This window comes from Amblyomma maculatum, chromosome 1, assembly GCF_055883805.1.
Source record: "Amblyomma maculatum isolate TAMU_Amacu chromosome 1, ASM5588380v1, whole genome shotgun sequence".
Classification (NCBI taxonomy): Eukaryota; Metazoa; Arthropoda; class Arachnida; order Ixodida; family Ixodidae; genus Amblyomma; species Amblyomma maculatum.
This window is the reverse complement of record NC_139344.1, coordinates 372,210,726-372,226,235: the sequence shown is the minus strand read 5'-3', so window position 1 is coordinate 372,226,235 and position 15,510 is coordinate 372,210,726. Positions and strand designations below refer to the sequence as shown.

Here is a 15,510-nt window from a genome sequence, read left to right as displayed (position 1 = left end):
TACGTATGGGTTGCTTTTCACCTGCCCGGAGAACAGCATTGCTGATGCCACAAAAAACCCGCTTGGAGGAGATGCGCATCTCAAAATGCTGCCGCAGCACTAATTTTCAGCAACAATAGCACTGCAGACGTTTTAATGGGTAAACAATAGGCCATGGATGAGTAGATCACTAATTACACATGGATAGGCCACCGGGCAGTGTGTACTGCCGAAGTAGTTGGGCCATGTGTGGGTAAGCCATTGCCCATGCCTGACCCTAGCGCGGCACTAGGCTGGCCAAGTCGGCAATACTCGTTGGCCCGAGGTCTACTGCCGATGGTAGATAAACCAGCGGCCAGCGAGTACCACCGATGTGGTTGGGCCATGTGTGGGTAAGCCATGGCCCATGCTTGACCCAAGCGCGGCAGTAGGCTGGCCAAGTCTGCAAGCCATGGCCCATGCAGGACCCTAGCGCGGCGGTAGGCTGGCCAAGTCGGCCATACTCGTCGGCCCGAGGTCGATTGCCGATGATCGGCCATTCTTAGGCCATTGTCAATCCCCGACCTCGGGCTGAGGTTGGTCGCCTAGGTTGGCCCGGTGAGTTTCAGTCGGCCATATTGGCAAGGGCCGAGCGCGGGCCGACCATAGGCTTGCCGCTTGGGTAGAAAGCTGCGGTATCGAATGAATAGAGATACACTAAAAGGAGAAATTAAGAGCTAAAGCAAGAAGGCAAGAAAGGCTTGTTAGAAGAGAGCGATCGACGAGGGTACAGGCGACAGCTTTACCTGAATGAGATATGGCACTACTATCTGTAGGTATGCAAAGAGCCTGCTAAAGCTAGTGTCATTTTGAAGCGGAGCTTCCTACGTGGCATCATTAAAGAGGTCTGCCGAAGTTTGCTTGCGGAATCGGCCTATGACGGCACCTGCACTTCATTTTTTTGGCCTTTACCAATTTGCGGTAATCTATCGGTATACGCTGAGTTAGGTTAGCTTTCAGTGTTCCTTTGAAGCTTTGCCTCAGACGTCACAAAACTATAACATGACCAGTGCAAAGAATGAAGGTGCACGTTGCGGCAATATCGAATTCGTAGAGGGCCATAAAAAATATAAGGATAGTATTACTTTTATCCCCTCCCCCAATATGCAACTCAGGCGCTGCGCCACCTTCGCTGTCACCGGAACAAGCCAGTTGGTGTGGAAGACGGCAACAAATGAATGGAACTTATTAGCAAGAGTTGCTTCATTGCATAGACAATAGCAATATTTTGTAATCTTTTCCTATGCATTTCCTTTTGCATCCCTGCAGATGGCGAGCCAGAGAATTGACATTAGGAGCCAGCAGTCCACATCGCTTACTGCTTGTCAAGCAATTACGTTACATGCGGCATAGCTATCAATGCTAAACGAGAAAAAGAAATACAGCGAAAAACGACTTATTACAAGGTACTGTACCACAAGTCTGCATTGTGGAAAGAGTTTCCTTGGCAGCCCGCTTCAAGGCATTTTAAAAACGCAGTGAAGACAGAAGCTACTGACGTACCAGGTAGACGACGTAAGGCACAGATGCCGTGAAGACAGCGGCCAGCGCTGTAAGCACGCCCACCGAGAAAGTGCGCAGCGGCGTTGGGAACAGCTCGGCCGACTGTTGGTACATCATCATGAAAGCCGCCGTGGTGGAGAACTTGGCAACAATCGAGGAGATCAGGTGCACCATGCCAGCTGCACGCGGTGGTCCATTCGTCAAATTCATCCTACAGTCCAGACAATGTATCGTATAGAACTCATATGCCATATCTAACATGAGACTCCTGTGTACAGTATGAAGGTCCAAAAACTTCCGCACTTCATGGGAGAGACTGTCAATCTACAGATGAATCGGAGCGAGTACCCTTAGAGCTTTTTGGTATCCGCAGATGAAAGCTGTTAAAGGATCATGCGACCTTGGGCAATATAGCGAACAGAGAGTGAGCAAAGGAGACAGGTTGTAGTCCTGCTCCACGTACACAGAATTTCACGTGGTATTAAGAAGATCGTGAGCCGATTTGGTAATAGGGCCGCACTATCTGCACCGAAGAAGTGAAAGTCTGCGCAGGAAAGTGAACGGAATGAGTGAATCCAAGGAATGCTGCGGCGAGCTTCATAAGGAGCGCTTTGTCTACTGCTGCGAAAGAGTGGTGTATAAGATTCCTCTGAAATGTGAGAAGGCGCATATGGGGCATACTGGCCGATACTTTAATGAGAGCTTAAGGTAGCACAGGAATGCGAGTGCAGCATTGTCGGCTCCTGGGGACTTAGCAACCCACTGCTCTCGATGTGGAAATGATGGCACTCAACAAGATTAAAGGGTGAACATTGTGTGGCCAGGGTCACGGAACCCAAGGTGCTGGCTCGGCCAAAAAATACTTAGAAGGGAGCAGTTATTGAAGCATTTGAAATTTCGGGTCAAGAGGGGGAGTGCGTGAGTGTACTGTCAGTAGCGCTCAGGAGGAAGGAACTTGTATTGCTTCGCCTGGACAATGGGGCAAGGAGATAGGTGCATTTTGGCATTGTTTAATTATAGCTTTCGTTGCATTTTTTCTCCTAATCTTTACCGAAACAAGTGGGATGCGGGTCCGAACGTTTTAGATCCAAGGAACCATGAAGTGAGGCATTCATGAATTATATAAAAAAGCTTATTGAGGCAATGAAGGAAGCACAGCTGCTCAGGCGGCCATTTACGACCAACCATTGGAGATTAGTCCCTCCTCTAGCGGCAATCTATTATACTCAAATATTAAAAAACGCGGGCTCAGCTCCAGTCACTTCAGTTTAGCGTTGTGATCGTAATGTATTCAAGTATACCCATCGTAAGTGCATGGTAGCGTGCATAGAGGCGAATCTTGAACAATAGTGCATGTCTAAATTATGCCTTCCATCATCATGAGTGCCACCTCACTTATAATATACACAGCAGTTGTTCTCCAGATGATGAGCCCATATTAATTCATATCCAGAATGTGAATCAAAAACATTAAGGCAAACGAGACTTTAGTACATTAAGAGAAACGAGGCTGTATTCTGCTCATCTGCTGTGAAATATGTGCGTTGCATTGAGTCGAAACAACGTCTCCTCTATTATCAGTGCTTGTTGAACGGCTGCAAGAGGCGAATCGCGCCCCTTCCTTTCCCTCTACTCTGTCATTGCCCGTTTGCTCGCCATCTTGTAATTCGCAGAAAGCAGAATTCGTGGAACACCACTATTTCTCACTCGCGTTGGACAGCTACAGCACACCATGAGGAACAGAAGGAAGGAGAAAGAAAAGAAGTCGCTTAGTGGAGGGAACTAAACCCTTTAAGCAGCCTGAGCCTCCTATACATGCGCTGAGGTCGAACAATGTGCGAGCATCTTCAACCTTTCGTCTCTATCTAAACGCAGCTGCCGTAACCGGAATTCGATCTCTGGGCGTCGCACTGCGCATCAGAACACCACGGCGACCAAACTACGACGGCTTTGAGCACTGTGTTTCGAATCTTGCTGTCCATCAGCACGCAACACGCCTTCGCGCCGGGTAGCATAAGAGGTCAAAAGCTCGCCGCGATTGCGGCGACTCACACGAGGGCGCAATCACTGGTGCCCAACATGCGGCTGCCGTAAGAAGCACGAAGAAGACATTGGTCCAGCGGCGACCAAAGCGATCCATGCTCCACCAGCCGATCGCGTTGGCAGGAACTTCGACCAGAGCCAGGTACAGGAAGTTGAGGAACTCGTTACCACTAAGATGCGTTACGTTGATGTGCAGGCCGGTGTAGGCGCAGCTGTCGGCCGACCTGCACGAGACACGAAGCCACGGTTAGCCAAAGGCAAGAGCGGTAGCCGACACCATAATCAAAAATATAAATTTAACCGGGTGATTGAATAGGCTGCATAGCGCTCATGACCTACTCAGTGCTCATTGCTAGCGTCATCGTCTTGGTCCGTGCGAAAGCACCAGGATGTATAGCATAACATTCCTTTTATACCGATGCGAACTGTACTGAAGGGAACATTTTTTTCTAATTATTTCCTTCAATGAAGAAATAAAACAAGCAACATAAGGCCTGTCACTTATAAACCAGACTGACACTTGAGGTGAAATCACTGTTTTCGTGTAAACAGATCGTCCCGGTCATGTTGCCTCTACCTGTAAGCAAGTGGTATTGTCTGCAGTCATGACATGCAGGTGTGGACATCTGCATCAGTATAAAAACATCGCATGCCTTGCTAAATGAAGGAGAACAGTATTTCAGGCATGCTAGTTCTTTGTGGGCCATCAGAAGCCTTCATTTGCAAGGCGGCATAAAATTCGTGACGTGCGAATATTCAGAATTTTCTAATAGCTATTCAAAAGTTATTCTAAACAAGTTCACCAAGCGAATCAAATACTGCTTGTTAAAAAGGACTTGAAGTGAATCGAATGCGACCTCTTGTTATCGGATAATTTTCAAATAACTGTCACGAAGTTCTGTTATGCGAGGAAGACTCAGCCCGGTAAAATGCGACAGGTTAATTTTAGCATCGCATCCGGACATAGCCATTGCGAAATAAAGGCGGGCGATGCGTGCGCGCTGAGCGCGCCAGGCGAGGCACATCAGACCAGCTACGAAGAAACGGCTTCCATCTGAAGCGAGGCGCGCTCGCGTGACTCTGGCGTCGATAGCAGTCTGTTCTCAACCAATGCATTTAAGAAAAATACAGAACAGCACCGCAAAAAACACGGCAAAAAACACGATAACTTTGAAGAGGGCTCGCCTCAGTTTTTTCAACGCCACTTTCAAAACTTGCGCCCACATTGACAGCGCATAACGTGTTTCCGCTATCCGTCCGTGTGAGATGATTCTATAGCAAAATGGGTGCGCTGACATCGCACAGCACACGGACGCCTCTTCATGGAGGCGAAACGAAGAGGCGTCCGTGTGCTGTGCGATGTCCGCGCACGTTAAATATCCCCAGGTGGTCGAAATTACTCCGCAGCCCTCCACTACGGCTCCTCTTTCTCTCTTTTCACTTTCAGTCCCACCTTCCACCCTTCCCTTACGGCGCGGTTGAGGTGTCCACAGAAAACAAGTGAGACAGTTACCTCGCCTTTCCCTTCCTATAAATCAATGAATCAATCAATCAATCAATCAATCAATAAATCAATCAATCAATCATTCATTCAATCAATCAATCAATCAATCAATCAATCAGTGTTCATACCTATTCGTGTGTCGCGGCGTTTATAATGGTTAGATATATCTCATTCAATAATAGGGGATGCAATATGGTTTAATCAAGCTTGGGAAATCTTAGTTTCGCGGAAGGTAATTATGTTGTCGAAGTGCAGTTGTGCAGTAATTATGTTGTCGAAGTGCATCCTTGCAGCGGCCTGGCAGCAATTACTTTGGCAGAACATCTCATATGATTGAATGGTTCTCTATCACTGCTCTGTAAGGCCAGTATCCTCTAAAAGGCTCAAGAGTGCTTTAGAGCTGACTGACATCGGAGGCCGTGGCTCGACCTCGTGTCCCTCTCCTCAACTCAGATTTGACGCCAGTGTTCTCACTGATGCCGTCAGCGGCAAAAAGCAACCTTCTGCATCTACGACATGTCGTCATGAAGTTGATGTACGAACTTCACTGTGTATGCCCGCAAGTGATGATGGATTGATGGTGGTTTCTGAACAGTTAAGCGTTAACCTCACGACTTGGTAGCGCCGCCCCAAGCACTTGAGTGTTTCGCAGAAATATTCTCCTCGTACAAATATTGGCAGAAATAGCGAATAGTCGCGGAAAACATTAATATTGGTTTTGATTTTCTTCTTGGCAAAACGATTGCTTTTTGAATAGGTATAAAAAAAATATCAGTAATTTATTTGGTGGAGCTTAACTGATAACACCATGTCCAGGACATGTAGTGCGAAGAGAGGATAACCGATGGTCGCTTAGGGTAACAAACTGGATTCCAAGGGAAGGAAAGCGTAGCAGGGGGCGGCAGAAAGTTAGGTGGGCGGATGAGATCAAGAAGTTCGCAGGGGTCAAGTGGATGCAGCTAGCACAGAACCGGGTTAAGTGGAGAAATATGGGAGAGGCCTTCGCCCTGCAGTGGGTATAATCAGGTTGATGATGATGATGATGAACTGATAACACCGAACACAAAGTAGACTTGAAATTTAGATATGTATCTGGCAGATGGTTACACTATTTCAATGGCTATACACTTTGAATTATGGTGGTGCGGTGAGCGGCAACGTGTTCTGCCAACAGTAAGTTAATCAGCGTGGAAGATTCATATTTTTGAACGCTTCGCAATCAAACGGCAATTAAATATCTGAAGAGGTAGGTTTTTCTTTAAATTGAGACATGTGTATCTCAACAAAACTTTGAAATATGCAATAGATTAATACCCTCAAATTCGTTCCTATATTTCTATGGTTATGTCAAATACACAGTATATAAGTTAGAGGCACTATTTACTTATTTATTTATATTTATACGTATACCTACATTCATTCGCCCGCAGAGGCATAACAGTAAGGGGGGGGGGGATATCACAGTATTATTTATGCATTAGCGCCGAGGAAAACATATATAAACATACAAACAATAATACAAGATAATGCAAGCAGTCCAGTGGGGCACAGTAAGACGATACGGACAGAACATCGACCTGAATGAGCAATGGGAATGAAATGGAAATAAAAATGTCAAAATTTAAAACATTGTAAAGAGAACGTATTTTTTTCTAGACAAAAGTTGACATACAGACCACGGATATCAGTACTGAGCAAGAAAATCCGCTAGCGCAGCAGAAAATTCTGAATCTGATGTTCAGTTCAGTCGTTCAGTAGTGTCCGACTCTTCGTGACCCTCTGGAACATATCATGCCATGCTTTCCGGTCTCTCACTATCTTCCTAACATCACATAACTTCATCTTCAGTGCCTCGAGGATGCCATCTAACCATCGCGTTCGCTGCCTACCCCTTCTCCGGTGACCCTCAACCTTTCCCAACATCAAATCTTTCTGATGTAGCCACAGCTATATCGCGGGGAAGATTATTGCATGAACTGATTTTGTGTGGAAAAATTGAATGTGTACAAAACTAAGGGCCGCCATGTACGCAATCATTGCGTACATGGCGTACATATTGTACATATTGCACAAATGATTTGCCCCTTTGAAAGGGGCAAATCATTTGTACAATATCAGGAATTAGACCTTGAGTTTCATTTTTTTTTCGAAATGAAACTCTAGCCCTGATTCAGTTTTGCTCCCAAATTTTTCTATTTGGAAGACTAATTAAACCCTTATGTTTGAGAACATTGCTTAAAAATTATATGTTGTGAATTAAGCAAGAAAGCGATTAGAACACGTGTGAACAATCAGGACATTGCTTGATCGGCACAAGCAAATTGAGACAGGAGGTTTAATCGCAAGCACCGTTGTAAACGCTTTCATATCTTCACTCTGCATCAGTGTAAAAGTAACGACCTGGAATGTGTTAGATCCAGAATCAGTTCCACTTCCTTGCTGCATACTGAATTAGTGATTTGTATCGAAATCGTAGACGCTGATAGCACACAAAACAACTAGTCAGAGATTCATTTTTAATGAGTTTAGGCATCCATTATCAGCTAGTCCAACTGAACAATTTAATGATAACTTCAGCATAGGGACACCTTTTCTAAGAAACCTCTACGACGGGGCTAGGTATGCCCTCCTTAATGTCTTCTAGGTTAACATCTTCCACTGATCTCTTCACATTTTATGCAGTCGAACGAAAAGCAGAGCTGTAGAGAGAATAAGTAAAATCAAATTTAAAACTGAGCAAGCAATGAGACTCAAGCCAAAAAAAAAAAAAAAATACTGCGACCAGTTAACTTGGTCCATTAGCAGCAGAGTCTGGATGATTTTTTAATTTAACAGAAATTCCGTGCACAAGGTTTCCAGGCGTTATGGGGAAGCTTTGATTATAACCCCCCCCCCCCATTTTGTTTCTTAAAAAAAAAATAAAGATATCAGGAAGGACGCGCCATTAGAGTAAAATATTACTTAGCTTCGTTGGTTGGATTAGGTTGCTGCATCCTTGATTGCTATTTGCACACAAAACAATGAGACTGCTATTGTCGGATAACATATGGTTATACCTCCACAGCCAACATGTAAACAAGGCACTTTGCTTTCTTAGCAACGAGTAGGTGTAATTAAAAACTCAGTCGAGAGTTTTTGACATCAAATTCAATGCCGATAATTTCTCTTACAATACAGCACGCATTCACGGGACGAATATTTTACATTCCGTTGAGCAGCTGACGGCTGCTACACGTTTCGCACCATAAAGCGGCGCATTTTCGCGAATTTAAATTTCGGCCTTGCTTTCATTCTCCAAAACAAGTTTAGACAGCACTGGTAACAAAAGTAAATAAATCTACCGTATACTATATAGACTATTTTGACAGTAACCTAAACAAATATTTAGGACTAAACATTGTCATCCGCAACTGTACTTTGTCATATAAGATGTAATGATAATCTCTAGTATGTATGAGCGGCCTTTCAAACGCCCTTGGTCGAGTTTTTCTTTGCCTCGAACAGTTTGATAGCCGCGCAGAACAGCTATATATTCTGAATGTTGACAGTAGACATTTTTCTTTTCGGTGCCAGAGACACCCCTTGTATATGTTTCCTCTCATTTCTTGCTCTCATGTTCACGGGGGCTGTAAGGCGATAGTAATGGCATAGCGGCTTTCCAAGTCAAGTACAACTTTGAAAGAAAAGGTGAGTTTTTACCAGACGAGTGTGAGTATAAGCAGGTTCCTACGTATCTTCGGCTTAGTGATGAGGTCAAAAATGGAGCCCGATTTCTCCTGTTCCTCTTCAGCACTGATGCTTTTCTGGACTTTCTGAAATAAATAATCAATGTCAGCTTTAGTAGCCCGACTGAAATATGCAAAGAAACGACAATAACGAAGGAATGATCATGCACCAAAAAATAATAGCCATTTCGGCTGCATTGAAATATTAAAAGAATGTTTCACTATATTGTGTTCGGCGCCGGGTGATATCTTTGGCAGCTGCGCCTCAACTACATTAGGTGTACCTTATCAATGTATGCGCATAATGTTCGGGTAAGCAGGTCTGCACAAACATCTACACCATAATTCGACGTGGAAAAATCAGTACACAGAATTTCGAAAGCAAGATCCAGTCCGTAAAAGGACTAGCCATCAGAAAAGTTTGCATGCTCTAAGGAGAAGTATTTCAGTAGTGGTCAAGATGGCAAAACACACCACAATCGTATGAAGAAAACAAAAATACTATGAGGTTGGTACTTGTCATTAGTGCGATCGCCAGCGAAGCAGTTTGCGCGTTCGCCAATTGCGATACACTGAATGCAAATCACTAACACTAGCGCAGATCACACTCAGAAGACTCCGCGGTACCTTTTATGCCGCCAGGAACATGATTTCAGGTTGTAGGTATCGGAACGCAAGTGTCCCATAACCACGATATGGTTACAGGATGCGTTGAGCCAACGACGTTAGCGCCACTCTCACTACAAGTTAGAAACTTGCTTCTCAATATAGTTTTAACAATTAATCGCTCAGCAGCAGAGGCGGCTGATGCAGCAGTCTACGTTAAAAGCAAATTCATACTTCGCAGTTACTAGGATCTCCAGCACTTTTTCACACGAACTATTTTGCCCTGCCACAGGTTCTGTGGCTACTGGCATGTGTTCAGTATCTTTTTTTCTATGCTGGATACGGCTTAGAATGTGTCCTGATTGGTCCGTAATCAGTTTATTCCCCGAAAATGGCATGTTCCCGAGTGCTCTGAATGTGCGTATGGCTAACACCTAGAATCATGTTCATGAGTTATTAAGACTTCTTTTTAGTTGGAAAGCTGCATAACGATAAAAAAATTGTCTTGTAAAACTTGCGTTATTATAGCAGCGGGAAGTAGCTGCATCAGCTAGAAAAAAAAAGAAAAAAAAAACAGGGGCAAAAACCTGCCTTTCAGGACGTTTTATTGCAGATCAATCAGAAAATGCCAGAAGTACCAGAGGTAAAATTCAATTTCGAATCTCTGCTACAACTAAAACGTAAAAAGAAAAAAAGGCATACAGAACGGAATTGCCTGTCCATCATATGTCTTTGTAGTATGACGAGGGTTTCTCAGAAATTAAGGAAACGGCATGAGATTGATATTGCCGATCTGCAAAAGAGAGAGGAAAGGTTAACACTGCTAACGCCGGACAGAAAGTGCTAGATTTCGGGAAGGAACTGAATACTTTAAGCCATGGCATTAGGCGACAGAATCTGGTAATACATTGCCTGAAGCAAGACAGTAGTGAAGACTTTCTGGGTAAATTAAATGCACTAGTAGACGACCTAGAACTTACTTCGCTGTCTGAATATGAGCTCGATGGCTTTCAGATGGTTTCTGATTGAAAAAAAGGCAAATCAGCTGTTGCACCTGCGTCGCTTCGTATCGCCATAGCCTCCTTTATACATATTGTTACGGGGATGTACTTAATGTGACGGCACTGCGATGGGCTGAACTGGACGCAAGACTTCGGTAGCCGTGCAGAATCCGCTCTCTCAGCGTCGTTCTCTTTTTCAACGCTTCGTCGTGCCTGCGTTCCTTGATCGTCGTCTTTGTCAGTGTGCACATCACTTTGGTCTCGCGTTTCCCGGTAACACTACCCCCCTCGGCAAAAGGCACCGTCCCGGTGCGTATTAGTCGTGCGGTGTGGAGGGGGAGTAATATGGCTTGAGGCGGGCGACATGTACAATTTCGGAAGTGGGTTTAGCGGTCGGTGACTTTGGGTGGAGCGGTGCAATCTCATAGGTCACGTCGGTCACAGGGCGTAGTACACGGTAAGGACCCGTGTAGTGGGGCAGAAGTTTCTGACACAACCCCACACGACGGCACGGAAGCCAGAGCAACACCAGAGATCCGGGAGGATAGTGCACATCGCGGTGGTGAGCGTCGTAGCGGCGTTTTTGAGCTTCTTGAGAGACGGTGAGATTGTGACGAGCAATCTGGCGAGCAGCGTCGGCTCGGGCGATGGTATCGCGGGCATAGGTGGTGACGGGGCCAGCGGCGGGAAGCAAAGTGTCGAAGGGCAGTAAGGGGTCTCGTCCAAAGAGAAGATAGAATGGAGAGTACCCAGCAGTGTCATGACGCGAAGAGTTATATGCAAAGGTGACAAATGGCAGACTAATATCCCAGTCGCGATGACTGTCGGATACGTACATTGCGAGCATGTCGGTGAGTGTGCGGTTAATACGCTCCGTAAGGCCGTTCGTCTGAGGGTGGTACGCAGTGGTGAACTTGTGCCGAACGGAGCAAGAACGAAGTATTTCCTCAACAACTCGGGAAAGGAAACAGCGGCCACGGTCGGTAAGTAGTTGACGGGGAGCACCATGGTGTAGTATGACGTCGTACAAAAGGAAGTCAGCAACGTCTGTGGCGCAGCTGGTTGGAATGGCGCGAGTGATCACGTACCGCGTGGCGTAATCGGTGGCCACAGCGATCCATTTGTTTCCTGATAAGGACTCGGGGAAGGGCCCTAGGAGGTCAAGGCCAACACGAGAAAATGGCTCAGTCGGGATAGCAATCGGCTGCAGGTGTCCAGGTGGCAGCACAGGGGGTTTCTTCCGGCGTTGACAGAGGTCGCAAGCGGCTACATAACGTTGGACAGAGCGGTAGAGTCCAGGCCAGAAGAAACGCCGGCGCACGCGATCGTATGTGCGTGAGAGGCCAAGATGACCAGCTGTAGGGGCGTCGTGCATTTGTTCTAGAACGGCAGAGCGTAGGTGTTGGGGAACGACGAGCAAGTGCTCAGCACCATCAGGTCGCATGTTGCGGCGGTATAGCGTATTCCCATGAAGGAAGAACAGGGCGAGGGAAGAGTCACGGCTGTGTGTGCGGAGGCGGTCGATAAGAGAACTGAGGGTTGGGTCCAAGCGCTGTTCGTCGGCTATGTGAGAAAAGTCCGATATAGAGAACACACAGGGGTCCGACTCGTGGTCAGTAGAGGAAGGGGGATCGACGGGATAACAGGACAGACAGTCTGCATCCTGGTGGAGCCGGCCTGATTTGTATACAACGGAAAAGGTATACTCCTGCAAGCGCAGTGCCCAGCGGCCGAGGCGGCCAGCAGGATCCTTGAGGGAAGAGAGCCAACATAGGGCGTGGTGATCGGTAATTACAGTGAATGGTCGGCCAAACAAGTAGGGTCTGAATTTTCCAACGGCCCAGACGAGAGCCAGGCACTCCCGTTCCGTAATCGAATAGTTCTGTTCCGCTGATGACAGGAGACGACTGGCGTAGGCAATCACGCAGTGTTGGCCGCGTTGTCGCTGTGCAAGAATGGCACCAATCCCGTGGCCACTGGCGTCGGTGCAAAGTTCCGTCGGGGCAGACGGGTCGAAATGGGCCAACACAGGAGGATTGGTGAGAACAGCGATGAGGGTGGAGAATGCGTTAGCCTGCTCTGGTCCCCATGAGAAAGGAACGCCTTTCTTCAGGAGATTGGTGAGAGGACGAGCAACAGCGGCAAAGTTTGGGACGAACCGGCGAAAATAAGAGCACAGTCCTATAAAGCTGCGGACATCACGGGGTGAACGGGGAGATGGAAAAGCACTGACAGCACGAATTTTGTCAGGATCGGGTTGCACGCCGGTGGAATTCACCAAATGGCCAAGCACTTTAAGTTCGCGGCGACCAAAACTGCACTTCTTTGAGTTCAGTTGAAGTCCGGCACGGCGGAAAAGTGCCAAGATGGAAGAAAGGCGACGAAGATGGCTTTCGAACGAGGGCGAGAAGACAATGACGTCATCCAAGTAACATAGACAAGTCGTCCATTTGAAGCCGCGGAGTAAGGAGTCCATCATTCGTTCAAACGTAGCAGGGGCGTTGCAAAGTCCGAAAGGCATAACCTTAAATTGGTAAAGACCATCGGGTGTGACAAAAGCTGTCTTCTCGCGGTCTTGTTCGTCAACAGAAATCTGCCAGTAGCCGCTACGAAGGTCGATAGAGGAAAAGTAGCGGGCTCCATGTAAACAGTCCAAGGCATCGTCTATTCGCGGCAGCGGGTAAACATCTTTCCTTGTAATCGTGTTCAGATGTCGATAGTCGACGCAAAAGCGCCAACTGTTGTCTTTTTTTCTAACGAGCACGACAGGAGAAGCCCAGGGGCTGTTCGAAGGTTCGATGATATCGTTGGCCAACATCTTGTCGACCTCCTGCTGGATGACTTGGCGCTCAGAAATGGACACACGATAAGGCCTCCGATGTACAGGTTTTGAATCGCCGGTGTCAATGCGGTGAGTCACAACTGATGTTTGGCCCAGAGAACCGGCAGCAAAGTCAAAAATGTCGGAGAAGGATAACAAAAGGTTGTGCAGGTCCTGAGCGTGTTCGGGGCTGAGGTCAGAGGCAATCATTGCGGAAATAGGGTCGGTAATTGTAGTGGGGAGTGCGGGTGTTGGAAGGACGCTTGAATGTGGGCCAGGAGTGAGTGCACAAATGGTGCAGTCTGTGAGAGGGGACAAGGTAGCAAGGGATATTCCTTCGGGGAGAACTTGGGGTGACAGACTGAAGTTCAGGATAGGAAGGTAGGTGTTGTTCTGTGTAACGCGTACGATGAGATGAGGAAGAACGACGTTGCGGTCAAGAAAGACCTCGGTGATAGGGCAAGCAACATAGTCACCGTCAGGCACAGGCGGGAAAGGTGACAGAGGTAGGTAAACAGCAGAGTCAGGGGGCAGGCGAGCGAACTCGGTGGAGCGAAGGCGGGGTGTAGATGGAGGATGTTCTGAGCAGACAGGTAAGTCCAAACGAAGAAGGCCGCTGGAACAGTCGATAAGGGCAGAGTGGGCCGTTAAAAAGTCAAGGCCGAGGATCACATTGTGAGGGCACTGGTTGAGGACGGTGAACAAAACAGGGATGTGATGACCGGCAAGGGTGACTCGGGCAGTGCACAGCCCAGTGACGGCAGCAGTACTGCCATCGGCAACACGAACGGTGGGCGAAGCGGCGGGGGTCTGTACTTTCTTGAGGCGGCGGCAAAATGATGAGCTCATGATCGAGACTTGGGCACCAGTGTCAATGAGGGCAGAGACGGGAACACCATCCACGAGCAGGGAGAGGAGGTTACAGGGCGAAGAAATGGGCAGAGGATTTCCAGGTCGGGGTACCAATGCAGCGTCACCTCCGGGAGCTGCATCGGCTAGTTTCCCGTGAAGCGGCCGGCAGAGGACGGCGAGGAACTGCGGTTAGGAAGAGGTGAACGGGAACGGCGGGCTGGCGGCGAAGGAGAGCGACTGGACACAGGAGGAGGCGGAGTGTTATCGGTGCGGGGCGGCTCATAACGAGGCGTGAAACGGCGGTGACCGTAATCGACGTAGCGGTCAACGTAAGGGAAACGTCGAGGTGGTGATGTCCAGCGGCTGCGGCAGTGGCGAGAGATGTGGCCAACACGTGAGCACGTGAAACAGATCGGCCTGTCGTCAGGGGTGCGCCACTCCTCAGGATTGCGGTATCGGTAGCGTGGCGTGTAGGTGTTGCGGGGCGCAGCGTGGGCGACCATGGGAGGGATGGGGCTCGAACTGGGGGGTTCCACGTTGTGGCTATAGGGGACGCCCAAGTTAGCAACCTCTTGACGAACGACGGCTTGAATGAGGGATATCGTCGCTAGGTTACTGTCCGAAGAGGGCGGGTTGGATGCAGCAGGAGCGAGCGCTTCCAGTTCACGACGCACGATGCGGGTCACATTTTCAGTGTTGGAAGGCTGCCTTAGGGTCGGCAGATCCTCGCACGTGGAGCTAGGGGCAGTGTTGGGGAGCCGATTGAAGCGATGTGCAATGCGTTTGTGTTTGGCCTGCTCGAAATGTCGACAAACTTGCAGAACGGAGTCAACCGTAGAGCAGTCCCGACAGAGTAGAAGATTGAAGGCATCGTCGGCTATGCCTTTGAGGATGTGCCCCACCTTATCAGGTTCTGTCATGTCTTTGTCGACTTTTCTGCAGAGGGCCAGAACGTCTTGTATATACGTAATATAAGGCTCGGTAGATGTCTGGGCACGTGTGGCGAGGTCCCTCTTGGCGGCGAGTTGACGGCCAACCGGTTTTCCGAACAGGTCACGGAGTTTTTGTTTGCAAACATCCCAAGAGGGTATATCTGCTTCGTGTGTTTCGAACCACACGCGTGCCGTTCCGGTAAGGTAGAAGATGACATTGGCCAGCATCAGCGTGGCGTCCCACCTGTTGTGCTGGCTAACACGCTCATAAAGCGAAAGCCAGTCCTCGACGTCTACCTCATCTGTACCGCAGAATGTGCCAGGGTCACGGGGGTGGGCTACGACGACAGTTGGAGTTGCGGAGGTTGATTGAGCCGCGTCGGTTGTCATCGTAACGGTTCCGATGTGACGGCCACTGCGGAGATCCAGCGTCAGATTGTGTCGAACCCGCGACCTCCACCAAGATGTTACGGGGATGTACTTAATGTGACGGCACTGCGATGGG

The 15,510-nt window shown here is 48.1% G+C and overlaps 1 protein-coding gene across 1 annotated transcript in view; it reads right to left on the bottom strand.

Moving 5' to 3' along the window:
- The window catches only part of LOC146208200 (carcinine transporter-like), a 74,748-nt gene that overhangs the window by 36,411 nt on the left and 22,827 nt on the right, over nucleotides 1-15,510 (bottom strand). Inside the window, exons 6-8 of the mRNA XM_084587223.1 lie at nucleotides 8,768-8,880; nucleotides 3,574-3,788; nucleotides 1,522-1,700 (exon numbers count right to left, since the gene is read on the bottom strand). Coding sequence (XP_084443349.1) covers nucleotides 1,522-1,700; nucleotides 3,574-3,788; nucleotides 8,768-8,880 — 507 coding nt within the window. The remainder of the gene's footprint in view (nucleotides 1-1,521; nucleotides 1,701-3,573; nucleotides 3,789-8,767; nucleotides 8,881-15,510) is intronic.